Raw genomic sequence first — 24,437 nt, forward strand, 5'->3', positions numbered from 1 at the left:
AAGAAAGGAGCGAATTCCCAGCATGTCATGGCGCCACAAGAACTAAACTGGCCGAGTGCTGCTTCAAGGAAGAAGAGTGGTACTCCGATGATGACCATCATGATGAGGAAAGGGAAGAGAAAGGCCCCACCGCCATTTCGGTAACAAAGGTAGGGGAACCTGAGCAGGGTAAATGTAAGAAAGAATATTGATGGTGGAAGTGATTTTTAGTCGTGATGTTGATGATAATGATGATGATGATGATGATGATGATGATGGTGATGGTGATGATGATGATGATGATGATGATGATGATGATGATGATGATGATGATGATGATGATGATGATGATGATGATGATGAGTGATGAGAGTAATGACAAAAATGATGATGGTAATAGTAATAACGGTTGTAATGATAATGATGATGATAACGAGGATGAGGACGAGAAGAAGGAGGAAGAGAGGAAGAGAAAGATGAAGAAGAGAGGAAAATGGAAGCGGAGGAGGAAAATGATATTGATAGAGCCATTATCCATCCACTTTCACTAATCCGTTAAAAAGTCTCTTTTCACAAACACTGGGCAAATTTCTCTACAGCGTTTTCCTTCCTCCTTCTTCGCTCTAGCTTCCGTTTGAAAATGCTGCATTTCTGCTTTTTTTTTTTTTTTGGAGAAATTATAAACACTTTTATCATATAATTTCTATTTCTGTTTTCTGTCCTTTGGTAAGCAGCAAATTATAAAAGTGAACATCAGAAATTTGCATTATTTTTTTGCGTGTAATTTTACATGAAACTGATAATTATTCTGTCCTAAAACTTTCCTGCGAATCAAACCATTCCTTCACAGTCAGGGAAAATCAAATTTGTTTAACCCTCGTAGAAAAAGAGAAGGAATGAGAAGTAGGTCAGAAAGTGTCGATAAAGATGAATCGAGATTTATTGTTAATATATTTATTTTTCTGTTTCCTGAAATATGAATTGTTTGGGCTACATAATATAATTGTGTTCACTCAGTCAAGTGAGTGTTATGTGTTTCTTATCTACTTATATAAATATATAAGGAAACATACGTTTTTTCCCCGATACAATTGTTTCTATGTCCTCCATTTCGTCAGTCGGTCTGTATATATATATATATATATATATATATATATGAGTGTTGGTGGTACTTGTAGATACTAGAGTGCTCGGTGGCGTAGTTGCTCGTATATGATTGTATAGTGGATTTTTTGATAGATGGTAATGTTATTCCTTTGCGTTGTGTTGTAGGTGTTAATAATGACTAAAGAGGTCAAGGGCCAATGATGATAATTGAATGTACAACATCAAGACATTCAAATAAAAGTCCAGATTCCAAGTTTCATTTCTTACAGTTTATTTGTTGTGATAAATTCCAAATCCAAATCAAATAGCATGGTCATAATTCAATCAGTTTCATAAATTCCAAATCCGTAATCAGTCCAAATATAAAGTCATTTTGCCTAAGTAACCATTTTCAATATGCGTGGAATATTTCTAAGTCCGTAAATTAAAGATTCTTAGTTGGACACTAGGAAAGTGCAGCTCATCGTGAAGTAGAATCGTAGGATGGCCTAGAATCTAGCATCACTGTCTTTCCCCCTTATTGTAAATTATTTCAAGCCACACCTCTTACTAGTTTTGAAAGTTCCCTGTCAGTCTACAATCCAACCCCTAAGAGAAAGATCAAATCACATTCAAACCTGAAACGTCAATTCCTGCATATTAATGTTAAACCCCGCCTTTTATGATATAATATTACTTTTGGTAAACGTTAGTTTTACGTTCACTACGCCCAAATAATAAATTCCGACTGTAATTTGATGCTATTATCCCCAAATACCAAGTAACACCGATTAAAGAAAGTTATTCTCTAGTACTCAATATAATGACCAATCCTTTAACTTTGGAACGTAAAACTATCCTAGACTACTCAATATAATGACCAAGTTTAACTGATATACAAGCACTTTGAACTAATTAAACCCTCTTGCTATAACGAAATGGACGACATAGAAACAATTGTATCGGGGAAAAAAGCGTAAGCGACCTTATATATTTATATAAGTAGATAAGAAACACATAACACTCACTTGACTAAGTACACACACACACACACACACACACACATATATATATATATATATATATATATATATATATATATATATATATATATATATATATATATAGTTTTTTTATTTCCTTTCTTCAATTATTCATTTTACCTCTTTTGATTTGTTCATTGGAAATTGTCCTCAACAGAATTAGACCGAAAATAGAAAAATATCTATCACATAGCCAAAGCGGGTTTCGCCAAGACCGAAGCACATCGGACGTTGTATGGACACATACATGGTTGGCAGCAAAGGCACTCAAAGAAAACATATCCATAACAATAACCGGAATCGATATGTCCGCAGCCTTTGATACAATCGACAGAGGAAAACTTTTGGAGATATTAACAGACATAGTTGACGAAGACGAGCTCCGAATAATCCGATTTCTCCTCAGCAACACAAAGATACAACCAATGATATACGGGGCCACAAAACAGACGCAGTTCGAAAGTAACATCGGGACCCCCCAAGGAGATAGTCTGAGCCCGATTCTGTTCACAATATACTTAGAACACGCTCTGAAAGAAGTTCGAAAAGTCATTCCAAAACCAACGACTCATATTGAGAATGCAATCCCTAGAGAAATCGCCTATGCAGATGATGTCGATTTTATTGGATCAACACCAGCAAATATAGACATCATACAAAATACCCTCATGAAATATAACCTCCAAGTCAATGCCAATAAAACCGAATTTACAACAATATCGAGGAACAAAGAAGAATGGAAAAGAACAAAGAAAGTCGGCTCACTAATTGGAGACACCGAGGATGTACAAAGAAGAAAACAGCTATCAAACGCCGCACTCAGTAAACTCACCAATGTATGGATTAGAGGTGACAAAATAAAGAGAAAAACCAAACTGTAACTGTACCGTGCTCTTGTAAAACCGGTACTTCTGTATAATTGCGGCACTTGGGCGTTGACAAAATCCGAAGAAGAACATCTGGATGCCTTCCATCGCACACAGCTAAGAAGGGTACTGGACATCAAATACCCAAAAAAGATCTCAAATGAATCACTCTATAAGATCACAAAAGAAAGACCAATCTCCCTTGACATTTTACAACAATGATGGCAACTTTTCGGTCACATACTACGCAGGGACAAAAACATACCAGCTAACCAAGCCATGTCGGGATACTTCCAAAAACACGGGAACCTTTTCAGAGGAAGACCGATCACAACACTCCCTGTGATCCTAAACAAAAAACCTCACAACACTTGGACAAAGCATTAGTCTCATAACGGCAGGGGACCTTGAAAATCTGAGAACCCTAGCAGAGGACCGGCAATATTGGAGACACCTCACACAGGAAATACTGGAAACAGCCAAGGCGACCCGATCTTTCGGTCGAGACGCGAAAGGCATCTAAGTCAAGTCAAGTCATTGGAAATTATAATATGTTAAAGTATGTTATGTACTGGCAGTTGCCTAAAATAAACCTTTGAACTCGGTATCCATAGCAACTGGATGAAACTGCCAAGCCTTTTTTCCTTCCTATTATCCAAGCGTTAAATTCTATTTTATTGACTGACGTCCTCCATTAACAAGGTTACCTCCATACATTCCCCAATCCTACAGCAGTTCCAAGCAGTGACAAAATAAAGTCGTATTTTCCAGTCCAGTTCCCTCTATCCTCATTCTCGTCCTGTCCGTACACCAATTTTCTCTCGTCCTCATCTTTGCCTTTGGTGGGAGTGTCAGAACGACTCTGTAATTAATAAAATATTATTATAGATAGTATGCGCTTTGCTTAGAAGCTCACAACATTGCCATCCGGAAGTATAACGGATCGACACACAAAAAACTAGGTGTAACCTTAAAAGTTTATAGTCTGGTTATTGCAGTTTAGTGAAAATTACTCATAAACGCGGATGTCAAAAGACAATAAGAAAGACCAGAGTGACGTCATTTTTTTCTTCTATTTATAGATAGTGTGCACTTGGCTAAGAAGCTCATAACATTGCAATTCGGAAGTATAACAGATCAACACACAAAACTATGTGTAACCTTAAACTTCTATAGTCTGATTAATAGTAGCCATCGTTAGCTTATAGATAGAATGCGCTTGGCCAAGGAGTTCACAACATTGCCATCCGGAGGTATAACGGACCAACACATAAACTCTGTGTAACCATGAACTTTTATAGTCTCGTTAATACAGTTTAGTGAGAACAACTCACAAACGCGGATGGCAAAAACAATAACAACGGCCTGAGTGACGTCATCTTCGTTCTATCTATTGATAGTTCGAAGATGACGTCACTCAGGTCTTTATTATTGTTTTTTTTCCATCCGCGTTTATGAGTAATGCTCACTGAACTGTATTAACCCGACTATAAACGTTCAAAGATACACACAGTTTTGTGTGTTGGTCCGTTTTACTTCCGGATGGCAATGTTATGAGCTTCTTAGCCAAGCGCATACTATCTATAGCCTGACTACAAAAAATGACGTCAAAAGACAACAAATATTTAGACTTGACTGACAGACAGCCTTTTGTCTCATAGTCACATGTTTGGGACGCCTCAACCACCGCCTTCTCTATCCTCTACTCTGTCTAAAACCACTTGATATTTTGTTGTGTCTGAGGACCCTGCTTAACACAATGTGATTTGTCGTTGGTGTTCTTAATTCTTCCTATATATTTATGCTGACCAAACGCTGTCGTCTGTTGTATTTAGCATCACAGGATGCAAAAATATGTTGTCTTTTTGTAAAAGGAGTATAGACTATAAAAGTTCATGGTTACACAGAGTTTGTGTGTTGGTCCGTTATACTTCCGGATGGCAATGTTGTGAACTCCTTGGACAAGCGCATTCTATCTATATATATATATACTAAATAAGGGTTAATACAGTTTAGTGAGAATAACTCATAAACGCGCATGGCAAAAAAAAAAAAAACCAATAACAAAGACCCGAGTGGCGTCATCTTCATTCTATCTATAGAGGTAACGAAGTTAACATCACTCAGCTCTTTGTTATTATTGTGAGACAGGCAGTCTGTTAATGTTCGGTTATCACTTAATTATATATATATATATATATATATATATATATATATATAATATATATATATATATATATATATATATATATATATCAGACTATAAACGTTAAAAGTTAGACACAGATTTGTGACTTGGTATGTCTGATCTAGCTGGCAGATGTTGTGAATGTTTTACCTAAGCGCATTTAATCAATAACATGTGACCAACCGTCTCAAGCAGGTATTAAGTCGGAGCGATGTTATGAAAAAAAAGTCAATTTATAGTTGCAATTTCAGAAATGGGAAAATTTGGGTTTATTCATTATAAATAAATAAGAAAGCATTTATTTATGGAACGCAATATTTACTAAACATGTACAAAGCGCTTTAGAAGAAGTTCCAAGCCAACAGAAACGCTTAACATGTTGGACGAGGCAATACGCCTGTTAGGCGATATTATCATTTATTTTGCCCGGACAAGGTGAATGTGAGTTAAGAGCCTTTTCCGATTACTCAACTATGCGCCGCTCACAGCCGGACTCGTACCCTGGACCCTATCAATCTTTGTGCTCTATAAAAGCTCGTTTTATTTTATTTAGAAGATCAATGGTAACATGTCTTGTCAAAAGGGTATTATGTTAAAATGAGCGAGATGAAGAAAAGTATGTAAGAAGGCAAGACAATTATCTTATCTTATCTTATTTTTAAGATATTTGCTTGATTTTTTTTATAGTTTTAATAATAAATAGTTGTAAAATTAGAGTAACTAATGTGATTTGACATATATATATATAATATATATATATATATATATATATATATATATATATATATATATATGTGTGTGTGTGTGCGTGTGTGTGTGTGTATATATAATCATTATGTACATATATACGTATCTTATCTTATTAAAGGCTGAATATAGGAATTATCCTTTAAATGCCTTATACAATAGTTTATAATTACAAAATCTCGTAAATATAGTATGCGCTTGGTTAAGAAGATCACAACATTACCATCCGGAAGTATAACGGACCAACACACAAAACTCTGGGTAATCATGAACGTTTATAGGCAGGTTAATACAGTTTAGTGAGAATTACTCATAAACGCGGATGGCAAAAAACATTAACAAAGACCTGAGTGACGTCAACTTCGAACTATCTAAAGCTTGTGTTGTATCATTTACAGACAGTTTTACACAATTTTGAGTGTAAGGAAAAATAAATATATCAATAATGCATTATGAAATAGAAGATTACTGTCATAGAATACTGAAGTTATTGGAAATTGTGTTCATGATCGAATGAATTATAAATGTACAAGTGTCGTAGTATCGATAATGAAATATTAATGACAACAATAATCATTAAAAACATCATTTAGAATTAACGAGTTGATATTTGACCAATCAAAACATGGAATTTGTAACACACCTTTGTAACACACGTGCTGGGACATAGTTGGTTGTTTATAAACAACAACGTGAATGAAATCGACCTCTCTCTCATCATTGTTATTGTTTTTATACTGCCAGATGGTTGACTAGTTATCACACGGTTTTCCAGATCATGTTATAGATAGTATGCGCTTGGCTAAGAAGCTCATAACATTGCCATCCGGAAGTATAACGGACCAACACACAAAACTGTATGTATCCATGAATGTTTATAGTCAGGTTAATACAGTTTAGTAAACATTACTCATAAACGCGGATGGTAAGAAAACAATAACAAAGACCTCAGTGACGTCAACTTCGAACTATCTATAAACGTTTAAGTTTACTCAAAAGTTTTCTGTAGTTTTTATAGCTAGTATGAAGTTGACGTCACTCAGGCCTTTGTTATTTTTTTTTTTTTTTTTTTTTGTCATCCGCGTTTATGAGTAATTCTCACTAAACTTTATTAACCAGACTATAAACGTTTAAGGTTACACATAGTTTTGTGTGTTGGTCCGTTATACTTCCGATGGCAATGTTGTGAGCTTCTTAGCCAAGCGCATACTATCAAAAGATCAAGCGATAGAGCAGTGGGAATTTACTATAGTAAAACTGCAGTTATCGTTTACAATCGCTGGCCATTGTTATGCTTTTGCCACTCCGCGTATTTGTGGTTATTTCAGTGTACTGTATAACCGCTTAAAAGTTCATTAACAATTGTGAGTATGGCCATACTCGAGCAATGTGTGTATCCTTGAAGCGTTTATATCTATAGTACAACTGTAGCTTACTCTAACCAATGCATACAACATTAACAGACTGTCCTGGAGTGACGTCATCTTCGAACTATCTATTGACTTTACAGACACAGTTATGTTACTTGGGTTTAACTATACTTCATTATGGTGGAGACTATAATATTATACTATTTCTTGTATTATATAAGACTTGAAGTTCGTATTTATTATCGTTCTATTCTTATTATATTTTTAATGATTATTTTTATTATTGCCTCACAAGCATAAACAAATTATCAACAGAGACAATAGTACGTATGGCTAAATGATACGCACGGTCAATATTCTGAAAGAAGTTAACGCACTCAATCCTAGAAATATTTGTTACATTTCAAAATTGAATGAAAAAACAAAATATGTATTAATAAATATCATGTATATATATATTAGTATTCAACTACCATTAACATGTAAAAATTAAGAACATGAGCTTTGTTTGTTTTTGTTTATAAGGATTTTACGGCGCTTGCAACACATAAAGGTCATATCAGCGCCAGTAAAAAGGAAGAATATTGAATAGTGAAAATATCCTAGAGGTACAATTAAAAGGACTTGAGGAAAAAGTAAGACAAAGAGGAATGGTTCAAATAGGGAACAAATGTAGATTCCAAGAGAACACTATCTGTGTACTTACTTGGAGATCACCAGGATAAAACGTAGTAATCTCATTCCAAGACAAAAACAGAAAGCAATTGGAAAACATGTATAGGGAAATAGAAGACACAGCAAGTACATCGCTGCCCACTATGGGAGGTTGGTAACCCCACCCAGAACATTAGCTTTGATACTACGCCTATAATTTGTCTCAGAAAAATGGAACAAATAGACATGGGGAAAAAGTAACTCGGGGTATCTACTACGGATATAGTCGGTGTTAGGGTTGAGTTAGTTAAAAGTGCTTTTTGAAACTATCTAAGACTAATCGTACCTGGGCATGGTGCTCTGGTGGTTTTGTCATAGGATCCGGTTTTTCTCCATCGTGGTACTTATCTTCCCTCGCGTTCCTTTTCAATTTCTCCAGCAACCTGGTCGGGGACAAAATCATCTTCCAGTCCTTTTTCTTCTTTGGTGACGTCACATCACGTGGGATGGAGTCATAGATACCCGCAGAGTACCCAGACTCTACGTCCCTATTCGGCACAGTCACAGAGCCGTTATCAGAGTATCTGCTATTATCGTAATTATCTCCCCTCTTTACCCTGGCGTAGTCTTGGTCTTTGTCACCGACGTACATCTCGCGGTACCTTTCTCCTCTGGAGTCAAGGGAGTTTGAAACCCTGTCTGGAGCTTTGCGGTCTCTTTTCCTATCTCCATCATTCTCCAGCTCTTTCTCCCTCTTGCCATATCTATTTCCATCTTCATCTCTATCCCTTCCTCTGGTCCTCTCTTGGTCTCTGCTTCTCTCCTCATCCCCATCTTTCTCCCACTCTCTTTCACTCTCTCTGTCTCTACTCTTCTCTCTGTCTCTATCTCTATATCTGCCATCTCTATCACGACGATGAGAATCTCTATCTTTGTCTCCCTCCCCATCCCCGAACCTATCTCCACGACTATCTACCGATCTATCTCTATCCCGATCTCTGTCCCAATCCTTTGATCTGTCTGAATATCTATCCCTTTCATTATCTGTGTATCTGCTATCTATATCACTATCCCTTAACCTATCTCTCGACCTTTCGGAGTATCTGCTATCCCTATCGTCGTCTCTAGATCTGTTATTCCTTTCACGTGACCTCCTATCCCGAGAATCACGTCTCTCCCGAGAATCACGCCTATCCCGGGAATCGCGCCTATCCCGAGAATCGCGCCTATCCCGAGAATCCCGCCTATCACGAGAATCACGTCTTTCCCGGGAATCACGCCTGTCTCGAGAATCACGTTTGTGTCTGTGATCACGGGAGTCTAAACTATCGTCGCTATCATCACGTATCCTTCTATCACGCCTTTTTCTGTCACGATGGTCCTTATCACGATCTTTATGCGAGCCGCTCACATCCTCATCACTTTTATAATCTCTCTTTTGTCCATTCACGTGATCCCTATCACGAGCAGAATTGTGATCATCAATTTTTGAACTTTTTTCATTGTTTAATTCGCTGCCATTTTGATTTCCCGTGTTTAACTTGTCCTCGTTCCGTTCATTGACATCTCGTAACTTATGTTCTCCGTTCTCCACGTTCTCAAAACCCCCGTTGTCCGCCATCTAGTCTGGTGATAAGAATATATAAAAAAAGAATAAATGATAAAGAAAATATGCGAAAAAAAAAGAAAGAAAGAAAGATGGAGATATCTGATCTACCATATAAAAATAACTCAACATATATGTAACAAAATATATAGATAAAATTAAGTTGACATCACTCATGTCTTTGTTATTGCTTTTTGCCATCCGCGTTTCTGAGTACTTCTCACAAAACTGTATTAACCAGCCTATAAAAGTTCATGGTTACACATAGTTTTGTGTGTTGGTTCGTTATACTTCCGGATGGCAATGCTGTGAATTTCTTAGGCAAGCGCATACTATCTATAGGATACTATAAGTAGTTCACATTATTTTGTTCATTCATCAAGCAGGTTATACGGAAAATAAATTCAAAAATATTTGGCAAAAACAAAAAAAGAATAACCAGAAAAAGTAAAGGCGTCATTTATTGTCGTGTGGCTATGTGGTATTTGGTGACATAACACTCGCATTCAGTTCAAAGATCCAGGCTTCGATTGCTACCCTAAGCCGCGCTTGATTGAGTTTTTGGAAAAAGCTCTTTACTCTCTGGTATAAGGCTCAGCGTGGATCAGCGGTACGGTCTTTGCTCCGTATCCAGAAGGTACTGAGTTCGATCATTTTGCCCTAGCTCAATTTGCGGCGCTGCACTGCCGGGATTATTCCAGTATTCCCTTGGAATAGACCTTAGAGACGAATTTCCCCATATGGGATGAATAAACGGAATCTTGTTATTACTTTATTTCTTTTTATTTAGAATGAATACCTGGTTATAACAGAAAAAAAATGTATTATCGCCATCCAGGCGTCATGTCCATCCTACATTTTAGGTGTTGTTATTGGCCAGGGACCCCTTGAAAAGCGCTTTGAGCACGGTTGTTGGATAATACGCTATATGTAAATCTCAAGTTTGTTACTCGCATACATATCGATATCACATGGCGTTGTTATAGCCAATGCATCTAATAGACACTTAGATAACCACGCCTATCGGACAGTCGTCATACTGTAAACAATGGCCCGTGATTGGTTGACATAGCAAACTAAACAGATGTACTATCGTGGTATGTTCTTAGTAAAAACCCACTGTTCTTTCGCTTGATCAATAGAACACAGAAATCTATGTGTGAACTTAGACGTTTATAATCTGATCCGAGAAATCGTGTGAAACTAGTCACCCATTTGGCGGTCTAAAAGCAATAACAATGATCAGAGAGAGGTCGTGTCATTCACGTAATTGTTTATAGATATATGCAGATGACGTCACTCAGGCCTTTGTTATTGTTTTTGCCATCCGCGTTTGTGAGTTGTTCTCACTAAACTGTATTAACCAGACTATAAAAGTTCATGTTACACAGAGTTTGTGTGTTGGTCCGTTATACTTCGGATGGCAATGTTGTGAACTCCTTGGCCAAGCGCATTCTATCTATAAACAACCAACTATGTTTGTCCGAGCACGTGTGAAGGTGTGTCAGAAATTCCATGTTTTGATTGGTCGAAAATCTACTATTTAATTCATAACTAAATCCAGTGGGAGAATGAGTTTAAATGCTTAACCACAGGCACGACAGACTTGAAGACAGTATTTTGCTATAGGCACCCATCTGGGTTCTTAGTATATTCCATGTCGCTTGACATGTTAAGCGAGGAGACGACGTAATATTTGCTTGCAATATTCTTGACGTCATTGTCTAGTCCAGAATGTCGAGACATAAATTAGCATCGCCAAAGGATAACCTTTTTGTACCAAAACGCTACGAAAACATCATCATTTGACTTGTGTTCAAAAGGTCAGTTTTTAACCCTCTCCTTACCAACTACAGGAAAATCGTCACATTGTTTACAATACAGCCAACATTTTTCTTATTCAAATGTCTCTTGTACATCATAACATTTAACGAAAATGAACAGTGTGTAGTAGAGTATGTTTTGCTAAAGAAATTATGTATCGCAAGAATATACTGCTATTGTGTTTGAGTGATAAAAATATATCTTTGTGTTAGTTGGGTGAGTAGTTTTGGGGGAAATCCTGAAAATGGCTGGTAAGGAAAGGGTTATTTCCCAGCTGTCTGGCTATACATAGCGATGCAGTCAGTCAATCCTAGATTGCTGACGTTCAATGAAAAAAAAAAAAAAACCCAACCTTTTTGTTATTTGTGACCCATCGTCTCAAAACGGTATTATGCCGGGATGAACCAGATGCTAAAAATCCGATATGAATGCTAAACTGGTCAATAATATGAATTAATAGTACTGGTACCCTGAAATATGATATTCATTCCCCTCAATAAAACATACAAACTCAACCAAAGTCTGTTATTTCTTGCTATAAATTCAATTTTTAGAATCTTTATAATCCCGACATGATAGTTTTGAAGCGAGGAGTCACATTTTGTTCAGGTGTGAATGGACGTGTCTCTGTACGTGAGGGGAAGAGGGAAGAAATATTATGTCATGTCTGCACGTAATATCAACTGCTTTTGGATCTCGTCGCCAATATCAAACTATTATTATTATTATTATTATTATTATTATTATTATTATTATTATTATTATTATTATTATTATTATATTATTATTATTATTATTATTATTATTATTATTATTATTATCATTATTATTATTATTATCATTATTATTATTATTATTATTATTATTATATATTATTATTATTATTATTATTATTATTATTATTATTATTATTATTATATTATTATTATATTATTATTATTATTATTATTATTATTATTATTATTATTATTATTATTATTATTATATTATTATCATTTTATTATTGTCACTATTTGTATTATTGTTGTGTGTGTCTTTCACTCCGAGTATAGACGGCTCCTTAACTCATTCCTTAACATCTATAGGAACATCGTCACATACAATACGAAGGAAAAAAAACCCAACCCCCCCCCCCCCCAAACAAAAAAAAAAAAAAAAAAAAAAAAAAAAAAAAAAAAAAAAAAAAAACACAACAAAACAACCAATAAACAAAGAAAAAACAGCAGAAAAAAACCCAAAGAAACAAACAAACAACAAAAATAATTTTCTTATTCAGATATGTTTCATAAATCACAAATTAAAAAAAAAAGTCTTTGTCAAATTAATCAGATCTTAATGTTGGGTTCTAAAGGTTGTTTAGCTCTACAAAATCATGTCGCTAGATACATCGAAATTGGATTCAATAGTCTGATATCACGTCGCCCAGCAACGGCGGCCATCGTGGTTCTAAACAAAGAAAATCGGTACTTTTTATTCTTCATGCTGGCTAGAACTTTTCATATGTCTTGTGATCAGAATGTGTAAAATTCAAAACATGATCAGATTTATAATGTTTTTTTTTTCCTCTGGATACGCTTTAATGCTCGTCGGAGAAATATTTCATAAGGGCGTCCGCCATTGTTCCGATAGTTTAGAGCCAGTTCTAAGTTACCATACGTCAATATGAGGGAAGTGACGTTACGACTTTTGAAGCGTATTGCTTTTAAAGCTGAGCTTATAAATTTAATTTGTGTTTTGAGTGGGCAGTAAAAAAAAAAAAAAGAATTGAAAATGGTTGGTGGGGAGAAAGTTAAGTTAAATTCTTCAAAACACCAACAGGGAGCATTCTGGAAAGAAACTTAAGCTTGACAGGGTCCATGACCAAACAGCAACATGTAACATGTAGAACGAGATATGCCGCCTGTTAGGCGAAATTACATTTTTTGTCCTCGACATTGACAACGCTGTTAAAGGCCAGGTACTCGTTTTACACCTGAGTACGATGAGAGAATCTGAGTAAAGAGGTTTTGCCAAGGATTCAACTATACGCCGAGTGAGGCTCGAAATCAAGACCTTCCGATCCGAAAGGAAGTTTCATACCACAAGACCACATAGCCGCACACAAGGAAGGAATAGTATTAAGGGCGGTTTGAAGAACAAGCAGGCTAACACATAATTTTATAACTTATATTTTTAAAAAAATTGTATTAACTTCCTCTCACTCAAATAAAGGCCAAGTCAAGTTTTGTTCAACACACAAAAAGTAGGAAATTTATTTTTGTTATTTATATTTGGTTAAATCGCATAAGAGGTTGGTAGCTCAGTTGGTAGAGCATTCGCTCCACAGGCAAAGGGGCCAAGATCGATAACGGGTGCAGTCGATATTTTTTCTGACCCCTCTGTCCACCCAGCAGTGAATGGGTAACTGAGTCTGTTAGTCTGCGAGAAAGTACTTTGCGATAAAATAGCGTCCTATCCAAAGAATAACAAGCAATTTTATTGTCCTTGGACCCAATGGCTCTTAAGGACTACTTTAAAACGAATAAACTTGAAAATTGGATTATCTTAAACTCTCTCTCTCTCTCTCAAGCAGCCATTTTCAGAGCTGTCGCCAAATCTTACCATCTAAACACACAAAAATGTAATTTTCTCACTCAAAAAGGCGGTTTTGTGATGCAGACCTTATTTTCATCAACGTAGTCGCAAATTGGCCTGGCTCTGTGCATGATGCCCGCGTACCCAGGCTGTCACCACTTTGTTCGTGACATTCGAAGAAAACCAGAGGCCTCTTCAAGCGATCAAAATTGGGGACAGTGGGAATATGATCCGTCCATGGCTGATTATGCCTCTCAATAATCCTAGCACTCGCAGAAAAAGGCAATAATAAATAAATAATTAAATTATTGAGCTTTATATAGCGCAATATCCACTAAATGTGCTCAAAGCGCTTTACAAGGGGTCCCTGGTCAATGGCAACATTTAACATGTAGGACGGGACATGACAGATATTACACTTTTTTAGGACAAAGACAACGCTGTTAACCATCAGGTACTCATTTTACACCTGAGTACGGTAAGAGAATGTGAGTAAAGAGCCTTTTCCAAGGATTCAACTATGCGCCGAGCGCGAGACTCGAACCCAGGACCTTCCGGTCCGAAAGCGAGTGTCATACCACTAGACCACATAGCAGTACAACCATTCACACATCGCAACTCGAGCAACGATTGAGAGATACATTGGTGTGGAAACAACAGCTTCTAATGGTTCTCACACTACTATGTTATGACGATCGACCCAATCTGCAAATTCTTTATCGTACTAGTGCACCGTCGCAAACCCGCCGGAAGCTTCGTCTCAACACACCGTTCAACTAGATGCTCTGCGGTTTCGGGTTCGTTCCCACATCGGGTACATGTTGGACAGGTGGAAAGTCCCCACTGATGAAGCGAGTTTGCCGTCAGGCAGGTTCTCGACCGAAGCTGATTCGATACCACCCAGTGTCTCCTCTTACTGGTGGAGAAGCCTGGCAACTTCTCACCTAGTTTCGAGGAGTGTATGTCCCCGCCCCTTCGAGGGATTGAATTCGTCCAAACCGACTCTCAAAATGACATGGATGAAGACAACAACCCTGGCGAAACAACAGAAAGAGGAAGGACAGTTGCCGGGAAGGCTGTTCGGGACAGAATAGGCTTCAACAGTCATGACGTCACTTCCCTCGTAATGACGCTTAAATTAGTAACTGGCTCTAAACTATCGGAACAATGGCGGACGCCCTTATGAAATATTTCTCCGACGATCATAAAAGTGTATCCAGAGGAGAAAAACATTATAAATATGATCATGTTTTGACTTTTATACATTCTGATCACATGACTTATGAAAAGTTCTAGCCAGCATAAAGAATACAAAGTACCGATTTTCTTTGTTTAGAACCACGCTGCTCGCCGTTGTTGGGCGACGTGACATCAGACTATTGAATCCAATTATTATGAGATTCTGAAAGTCTCTTTTGTGGGGGAAAAACCCGATCGAAACAAACAAGAAGTGGAAATAGATATGATTTCTGTGCTACTTTGCATTCAAAGGTGGAAAAGTAACACATTTCTATGACGTTTTGTCATACTTTCCCGGGGAAACCCCATTAAAAATAGATTGACCTCTGTAGTCTGAGACTTCGCACACACACACACACACACAAACACACACACACACACAAAAACACACACACACACACACACACATGTAACACGTGACTTAATAGTCAGAGACAAATTCTGACTCTATGAATAGCTTACTTTAATAGGTTGGGACTTCCCCAAGAAATTGTCAGAGACTGTTATAGACTCGATCCATTAATAAAGACCCCAAGTGGTTCGCACATAGTTGCCAATTTGGTTTTTTCAAAGCTGAATTCAAAAGAAACTTTGAACTTTAAAAAACTCGTTTTTTTAAAATGGAAAATGGGATAGGCATTCTTTCTTCTTATTTTTTTTTTTGTACGAGAGTTGTTGTTTTTTTCCATTTCGATGGCATTTTGAGCACCCCCCCACCCTCCCTTCAAAATACTAATTTCCCTTGTTTGTTTATTTGACAAATTAACACAGATTTCACAATAGTATTAACACATTTTGCCCTTGAATTGCGGAGATTTGGTGCTATTTCGATTAAATAAAAATACGTAGTTGCAACAGGCGAATAAAAATTACGCTTTTACAAGTAGTATAAATGTATATTTTAGTAGAGAAAAGCTAAGCATTGTTATTTCATTCCATGAATTTGTATTTATGTCACGGCAAAACAGAAACTGATATCATCATATCATATCATATCATATCATATCATATCATATCATATCATATCATATCATATCATGTAAAGGGTCATTTAGGCCAACAAATCTTTGAATACCTTGTAGCTGCCACATCTTTGGCATTTTTTTGTAAAATGAATATGACGTCAAGAACCTTTATATCTCACGGAATTTAATAAAAGAAATGTCTAAATGGTGACTGGAATTACAATCAGTTGATTCCAATTATCATACCACGTGTAGGAAAATTTCATGCCTAACCTATGGGAACTAAATGACGACACATCATAGAATATTGACATTTCTGAACTTGTTTTTTTTAACCAGTTACCTGCCCTACTCCGGAAAAACTCAAATTACAAAAAAAAAAAAAAAAAAAAAAAAAAAAAAAAAAAAAAAAAAAAAAAAAAATGGCCAGAAAACTCGTCCCTCAAATATCGATCGATTTAAATGACCCTCGTCTTGGCAAAAGGTCTCAAAACTTGGACTTCGTTAAGTCTTCATCAAAGACCCAAGTTTGAGAGTTTTTGCCAAGGTGAGGGTCATTTAAATCGATCGATATTTGAAGGACGAGTTTTCTGACCAAATTTTATTTTACCCGGGTCTTTCCAGAGTACCGCAGTTAGCTGGTTAATTGATTGATGTAAGAATGGATCCAGTTTGACCTCAGATTTGACCTCACACCATTAATTGCTGGTGGCGACGTGTACATATTATGCAGGTCTGACACCCGAACCCACTTATGGGCCTAGTTTATTTAACATTGTTGTAATGGACAATATTTTGTGTCATTATTATTTATTTTTTTTTGAGATTCCCATTACAACAATGAGCCCATAAGGAATTGGATTATCAGACCTGCAAATAAGTAAACGTCGGCCGGTGGAAATTCCGGCAAAAAGGTGTTTTCTTCGACTCGTTATTTCAATAAACTGGACAATTTAGTGATAAATGTGCGGTTATGATGTGGTCTTGTAGTTTGACACTCATTCGCCTTCGGATCGGAAGGTCCCGGGCTCGAGTCTCGCTCTGAGCTAAGAGGCCCATAGCTGGATCTTTGGAAAAAAAAATTATTTACTCACATTCCATCTTCGTTTGTTTTGTTTTGTTTTTAAGGGTTTTACGGTGCTTGGAATACATTTAGGTTATATCAGCGCCAGTAAAAAGGAAGAAAATGGGATAGTAAAAAGTTCTAGAATTACAATAAAAGCATCCAAGAGAAAATAAGACAAAGGGGAACTTGGGAACAAATAGGGATCAGATGTAGATTCCAAGAGCATACCACCAATGTACTTAGTTTGAGATCACCTAAACCTCACATCCGGACACAAGCACAAGATCCAACAAAGAGGAATACAATCAAATGCTTACATTATCCATTAAAAAAACAAATATAATAATACATAACAGAGAGATGATTTACAAGGAAAAAATATCATCTACCAAAACAATAACTATGCTTTTGACTGTTTTCCTCCCATCCAGGACTCCGGCCAGGGCCAGGACAAAACCAAATAATCTCATTCCAAGACAAAGATAGAAATCATGTTGGAAAACAGATATAAGGAGACAGAAGAGCCAGTAAGTGCCTCCCTGCCCACTATGGGAATTTCATCTTCGTACTCAGGTGTAAAATGAGTATCTGGCCGTTAACGGCGTTGTCTCTGTCGGAAAACATAATTTGCAATATTTTTCTAACGGGCATCATGTTTCATCCTACGTATTAAGTATAGCTGTTGGCCAAGGACCCCTTGTAAAGAGCTTTAAGCACTTTTAGTGGATATTGCCCTATATAAATGCTCAAGAAAATTAAGCGCAGTTGTTTTAATAGACAAAAAAATTTAAGTCCGAAATACTTATAATAATTTGAGAAAAAAACATTCAAAATCTGCTTTATCGCAGCTTTATATTCACACTACTACAATTGTTGTTAACTTATTCAATGACCAAATGAGAAAATATTTGTCTTGTGTGCCTTATCGAAAAATACCCTGATTGTTTTGAAGGCCTTTCTCTATAAAAAAAGAAATTGCAAAAATGAAGATAGCTTTAAAAAAGATTACAGTTAGAATTCATATTTGGCGACTAAATGTTCCTAAAGGGGGTCCCGATAGCTCAGTTGGTAGAGCACTCGCTTCACACGCAAACGGGCCGAGATCGATCTCGGGTGTAGTCGAGATTTTTTTCTGATCCCCTGAGGTATTGGGTTTGTTAGATCTCGCGAAAAATACTTTGCGATAGACTAGCGTCCTATCGAAAGGATAGCAAGCAATTGATATAGTCCGTTCCACGTTATAGAAACAGGGAAAAACTCCCGCTCAATGGCTCCATGGCCCCGAAGGACTACTACTACTACTACTACTACTACTACTACTACTACTACTACTACTACTACTACTACTACTACTACTGCTGCTGCTGCTGCTGCTGCTGCTGCTGCTACTACTACTACTACTACTACTAGTACTACTACTACTACTACTACTACTACTACTACTACTACTACTGCTGCTGCTGCTGCTGCTGCTACTACTACTACTACTACTACTACTACTACTACTAAAGATACCATTACACGCCAAAATCTTATTGGATATTCAGCAAAACCGGATGATTGCGCGAGACGAATATTCCGTGATTTCCTACGTTTAATTTTTTATTTATTTATTTAAACAATGGATTTGAACAAAAGTTTCATTTGCTACTTTGCAACAGAGAAATCGGGACCTTCGAAACCAAAATAATACCGGTTGTGTTCCGTTTTGTTAGATGCTGATTAGTGTATTAAAAAAAAAAAAAAAAAAAAAAAAAAAAAGAAGGAGAAAGCGAGTACATTTAACATTAGGACAATGACGTTTGATAACGCGGTCATCGAAATTATAAAATCAGGAATGCCCTTTCCTAAAATAAGAAAAAAAAGCCTAAATATTTTTTCTTGTAATGAGCATATCTATATGAAAATATATCGTGCAAAGCCTCTCTTTGTGAAACGGTATGACCCTTAAATCATAGAAAATGATATACATATCCATCTGTCTTCCAATTAACTGTTGCCTTGAAAAGAAAAACCCCACAAAAACGTGAGCTTTTGTATAGAGCAATATCCACGAAACGTGCTCAAAGCGCTTTATAAGTGGTCCCTGACCAACAGCAACACGCAACTTTAAGGACGAGACATGATGTCTGCTTGGCGATATTACAATTTTTTTCCCGACATAGACAACGCTGTTAACGGCCAGGTACTAATTTTACACCTGAGTACGGTGACAGAATGGGAGTAAAGAGTCTTTTCAAAGAACTCAACTATGCGCCGAGCGAGGTTCGAACCCATGGCATTCCGATCCGAAAGCGAGTGTCATAACACAAGACCACATAGCCACACAACAATAAATGCTTTCATCTGTAAGACATCAGCTCATCGATAACTAACAAGGTAGTCCGGAATATTTTATGAAGTCGGATTTCCTGCTTTAGCCGGGAAAAAGTTCATCACTATGAATTACAACATCTGAAATTTGTAATAAATGTCAATTTCTTTCTAGAATATAGGCCATACATCGCCATACAAATTAGTGCTAAATATATTATCATACCCCTCCCCCTAAAGAGTAACGCGTAATGATAATATGTTTACAAAATCAATATGTGACGTCAGATTAATTATTAATTATTAATGGTTAAATTTCACCAAAACAAAATTATTCTTTGAAAAGAAGTATCTATTAGTTAAGTGGTTTTGAAGATGCCTTTTTTTCAAAGATGACGAAATCGGAATTGATTGAGGGGTAGAATAAATGATTTCTTGCCCTCTTGCGTTTTGGAATTCGAACTTTATCCCCACTATTGATATAGTCCGTTCCACGTTATAGAAACGGGAAAAAACTACTTTATTCCTTGGGAACACGTCCGGAATAAGCTTCAACAGTCGTAACGTCACTTTCCTAATAATGACGCATGGTAACTTAGTAACTGGCTCTAAACTATCGTAACAATGGCGGACGCCCTTATGAAATATTTCTCCGACGAGCATAAAAGCGTATCCAGAGGAAAAGAAACATTAAAAATCTGATCATGTTTTGACTTTTACACATTCTGATCACAAGACACGTGAAAAGTTCTAACCAGCATGAAGAATAAAAAGTACCGGTTTTCTTTGTTTAGAACCACGATGGCCGCCGTTGCTGGGCGACGTGACATCAGACTATTGAATCCAATTCTAAAAGGCAAGAGTGTAAGAATCGTACATTATCTCCATGCAAGTTTTCAATTCTTTATTATTTGCAGGATAAAAGCCATTTGCGACAAGTTCGAATTCCTTCTCCTGTGTTATAATTTAATCAGATATTGTCGTGGATGACTGGTTTTTCCTTGTGTAATAAGATAAAGGCATTGTGTATGAGACACTGTCTGATAAAGAAAGGAGGAAGAAAATAATTGGCTGTCACGCACAGGTGCAACAAGAAATGGCGCTCATCACCTATCCGAGAGAGAGAGAGAGAGAGAGAGAGAGAGAGAGAGAAAAGAGAGAGAGAGAGAGAGAGAGAGAGAAAGAAAGAGAGAGAGAGAGAGAGAGAGAGAGAGAGAGAGAGAGTAAAAAATCAGCTTATAGACAGTAGAAGCATCCATTCCTTTGGTATGGATAGTATGCGCTTGGCTAAGAAGACAACAACATTGCCATCCGGAAGTATAACGGACCAACACACACAACAATGTGAAATCTTGAACGTTTATAGTCTGGATAATACCGTTCAGTGAGAATTACTCATAAACGCGGATGACAAAAAGCAATAACAAATACCTGTGTAACGTCAACTTCAAACTATCTGCTATAGAGAAAACCTACCTAGTACTCCAATATTCGTAGAAATAAGAAATTTTGGCTCCATCTACAGACCTGCTTAGGTCTCTTTGACTCAATACATCTTGTTGAAAAGGAAAGTTTAGCTCCTTAGAAACTATATCCAGGACTTTGAATTTGAAACATTTTTGAACCATGCTGAGAGCAATAATTTATTTATTTCTAAAGCTATTTAAAGTGAAGTCTAGAGGATATTCTAACTGTTGTATTGTATTTGTATTCATGTACAGGTACCATATTAAGCTCGTGTCTTTATTGATCAACAATACAGAAACGGGCTTAATATGGTACCTGTAAATGAACACGAATACAATAGGGAATGAGATTAGCGGAAGAGTAGCGTCCCTTGATTGGATATCACCTTACAGAGAGAACGTCAACATGGTTTTGCGCATGCGTCTCTCTCGTCCTCGCTTTCGGTGAAGTGTCTCCGGAAGCGAGGACTAGAGACGCATGCGCACAACCAACATGACGTTCTCTCTCTAATAACTTTTCCGACGGTGACGTCCAATCAAGGGACGCTACTCTTCCGATAATTTCATTCCCTATACGATAGTTAGAATATCTTCTAAAGTCTTCTTTTTTTCCCCTTCGAAACTACGATTTTTTGAAATTTCAAGTAGGCCGCCTCAGCTCTGCATACTGTTCGCATGGTAAAAAATAAAAGAAACCAGAAACAAGCCGACACGTCGGTTCAGTAAGTAAATATGTGACCCGCCGCCTCAAAACGGTATTAAGTCGGGATGATAAAAGTGATGGAAATAAAATCTATGACCAAAAACCTCAGACTTGGGTTGATTCCATGTATGTATTATTGAAGAAAAATTATAGAATGTTAAACAATTGAAAACTGAAATTTCATTTACTTGACCAGTGAAGCTTAAAATTGAACTTTCAACATCTGGTTCATCCCAACATAATACCGTTTTGAGACGAGGGTCACATATGTTGTATATTAAGTAAACTCAATGAAGTTATAATGTTAGCCAATGTAAAGAAAGACGGACTAAAAACATTAAGAAATACTTTAGAAGCAAATATATATATATATATATATATATATATATATATATATATATATATATATATTGAATCGTGTTTGATACAAATATGGTACGAAAAGTGCTCGACATGTAGTAATGGAGCGAATTATTATTTAAAATATTTACCACAATGTTTGGGGCAGTCTACATCAATGTTTCAGGCTTAATTTGCCATCTTCAGGACTGAGTTCCTCAGTCCTGAAGATGGCAAATTAAGCCTGAAACATTGATGTAGACTGCCCCAAACATTGTGGTAAATATTTTAAATAATATATATATATATATATATATATATATATATATATATATATATATATATATATATATATATATATATATATGCAGGTCTGACATCCACATCCACTTAAGGCCTAGAATAACTTTGTTGTAATGGACAAAATTTTGTATGATTTTGTTTAGATTTCCATTACAAAAAAGAGCCCATAAGGAATTGGGTTATCAGACCTGCAAATAAGTGCACGTTGTTTATGATGCGTGTGGCTGGTTTTATTTAAATAAAGAACATTGAAGAAAAAATCCTTTTATTCATCCCACGGGAAAAAATGTCTTAAGGGTCTATTCCAAAGGAAAACTGAAATAACACAGGGCGTTAGCCACAGTGCAAGGTCGCAAACTGACATAGGGCGAGGTGACTTGTTCAAGGCCACAGAGCTCAGCGGTATTCGAACTTTGTACGTTTCGGGTATGAAGCCAAGACTATATTGCTGAGCCACGCGGTCTCCCCCCCCCCCCCCCCCCCCTTGTTAAATTTAAAATTTCAGTGAACTGTAAATCAGATAAACAACACAGAGACGTGATACAAGATTGTGACCCAACAACTCATTGTGGTATTATGTCTGCTTGAACCAATACTTGAATTGCATTTTGGAGTCAATGAGTAGTATGCTGTTCTTGATGTCTTAGAGACAACTTAGAGAGTTTTGAATGAGTTCCAAATAAAACTGCGCGATTTGGTAATAATACTAATGGTAATAATAACAATGAAGAAGAAGAAGAAGAAGAAGATGATGATGATGATGATGATGACGATGACGATGAAGATGATGATGACGATGATGATGATGATGATGATGATGATGATGATGATGATGATGATGATGATAATTATGATTACAATAATAGTAATAATGATGATAACAATGAGACGAAAAGTAAGTATGCGTTGGCCTTGGAGAATATGCAAAATGGCGTTGAACCCAGTTTTGAACTTGAGGGTTATCAAGATAAAAATGACACTCTGAAGCCAAAAAGAGATTTGTTTAAATAACAATTTGTTTAAACATCTATCTTTTCATGGACCAACACAAGTTTAGATTTATGCGGATAAAAAATATGCAATTTTGATGGATTAAACAAAAAAGGAAAAAAAAAAAAGAAATAAAACCCCAACTTTTTCTACTCAATGTGAAAATAAACATAACACAAGTGTCATATTATTTTTAGCTTTGCGGCTTTGTGGTTCTGTTGTATGACTGTCGGCCTTAGCAGATCTAATGAATGTGATTCGAATAGAAGAAAATAATACATGTAAAAAGTATACCTATACCCCAATGTATGATGTCTTTTTACATTAATTGAACGATTTCAATACAGGGACTGTGGGACTTATCAACAATCAAATATGTTACCTTGCAGTCAGTAATGAAGTTAGTTGATTGCGTATCCGGTTTATGAAAGTAGAATCGTCACATCAACTTTGTCAAATCACAAAATGCTTCTTTATCATTATGAATTAGAAATGACCTATTTACACATCTGGTTTAAGAGTGTTAAAATTAAAATAGAGGTAGCAGGAACACATTTAGATATAAACATTAACATTAAAATAATTGTTAGATTGAATCCATATTCGATATAAAGTACTTATAACAATCATCAAAATAATCCTTGTGATGGAACAATATAGGATTTAATTGTCCAAAAACACTCTTTATCTCCACAAAAAAATCATCCCCAACATACACACAACACATACACATCAATTAAATTATGAATAGAAACATGACCGGCTTCAACATTTAGGTGATATACGACACGGTTCGTGTGTTAGACGAGGAGGCACAATCATACACATTCAAAAGAACACCACACACACACACACACACACACACACACACACACACACAGACATTCATACCACGTTTCGGGTCATTGGTTTTTAACATTCCAAAGAGTCACCATACAATGTGTAGAGCAGGGGCCACCACAAATTATCTTGAATCCATTTCTTGATTATTGATCAGTTGAGTCATCGGGACACGGTGTGCTTTTATACCATTAGAATGGGGAAAAGTGGTTGTGTGCTGGCATCAAAAGAACAGAGTTTATTATGTATATATATATATATATATATATATATATA

The 24,437-nt window shown here is 36.4% G+C and overlaps 1 protein-coding gene across 1 annotated transcript in view; it reads right to left on the minus strand.

Annotated features, from left to right (window-relative positions):
• Nucleotides 1-24,147, minus strand: part of LOC144975210 (uncharacterized) — an 81,109-nt gene extending 56,962 nt beyond the window's left edge. The window contains exons 1-4 of the mRNA XM_078919060.1: nucleotides 23,704-24,147; nucleotides 8,280-9,559; nucleotides 3,682-3,836; nucleotides 1-159 (exon numbers count right to left, since the gene is read on the minus strand). The exon at nucleotides 1-159 is cut by the window's left edge and continues 5 nt beyond it. Of these exons, the coding sequence (XP_078775186.1) occupies nucleotides 1-159; nucleotides 3,682-3,836; nucleotides 8,280-9,554 (1,589 nt within the window). The 5' untranslated portion in view covers nucleotides 9,555-9,559; nucleotides 23,704-24,147. The remainder of the gene's footprint in view (nucleotides 160-3,681; nucleotides 3,837-8,279; nucleotides 9,560-23,703) is intronic.
• Nucleotides 24,148-24,437: the final 290 nt, after the last annotated feature.

This window comes from Berghia stephanieae, chromosome 6 (assembly GCF_034508935.2).
Source record: "Berghia stephanieae isolate SIO BIC M18660-M18661 chromosome 6, UCSD_Bste_1.3, whole genome shotgun sequence".
Taxonomy (NCBI): Eukaryota; Metazoa; Mollusca; class Gastropoda; order Nudibranchia; family Aeolidiidae; genus Berghia; species Berghia stephanieae.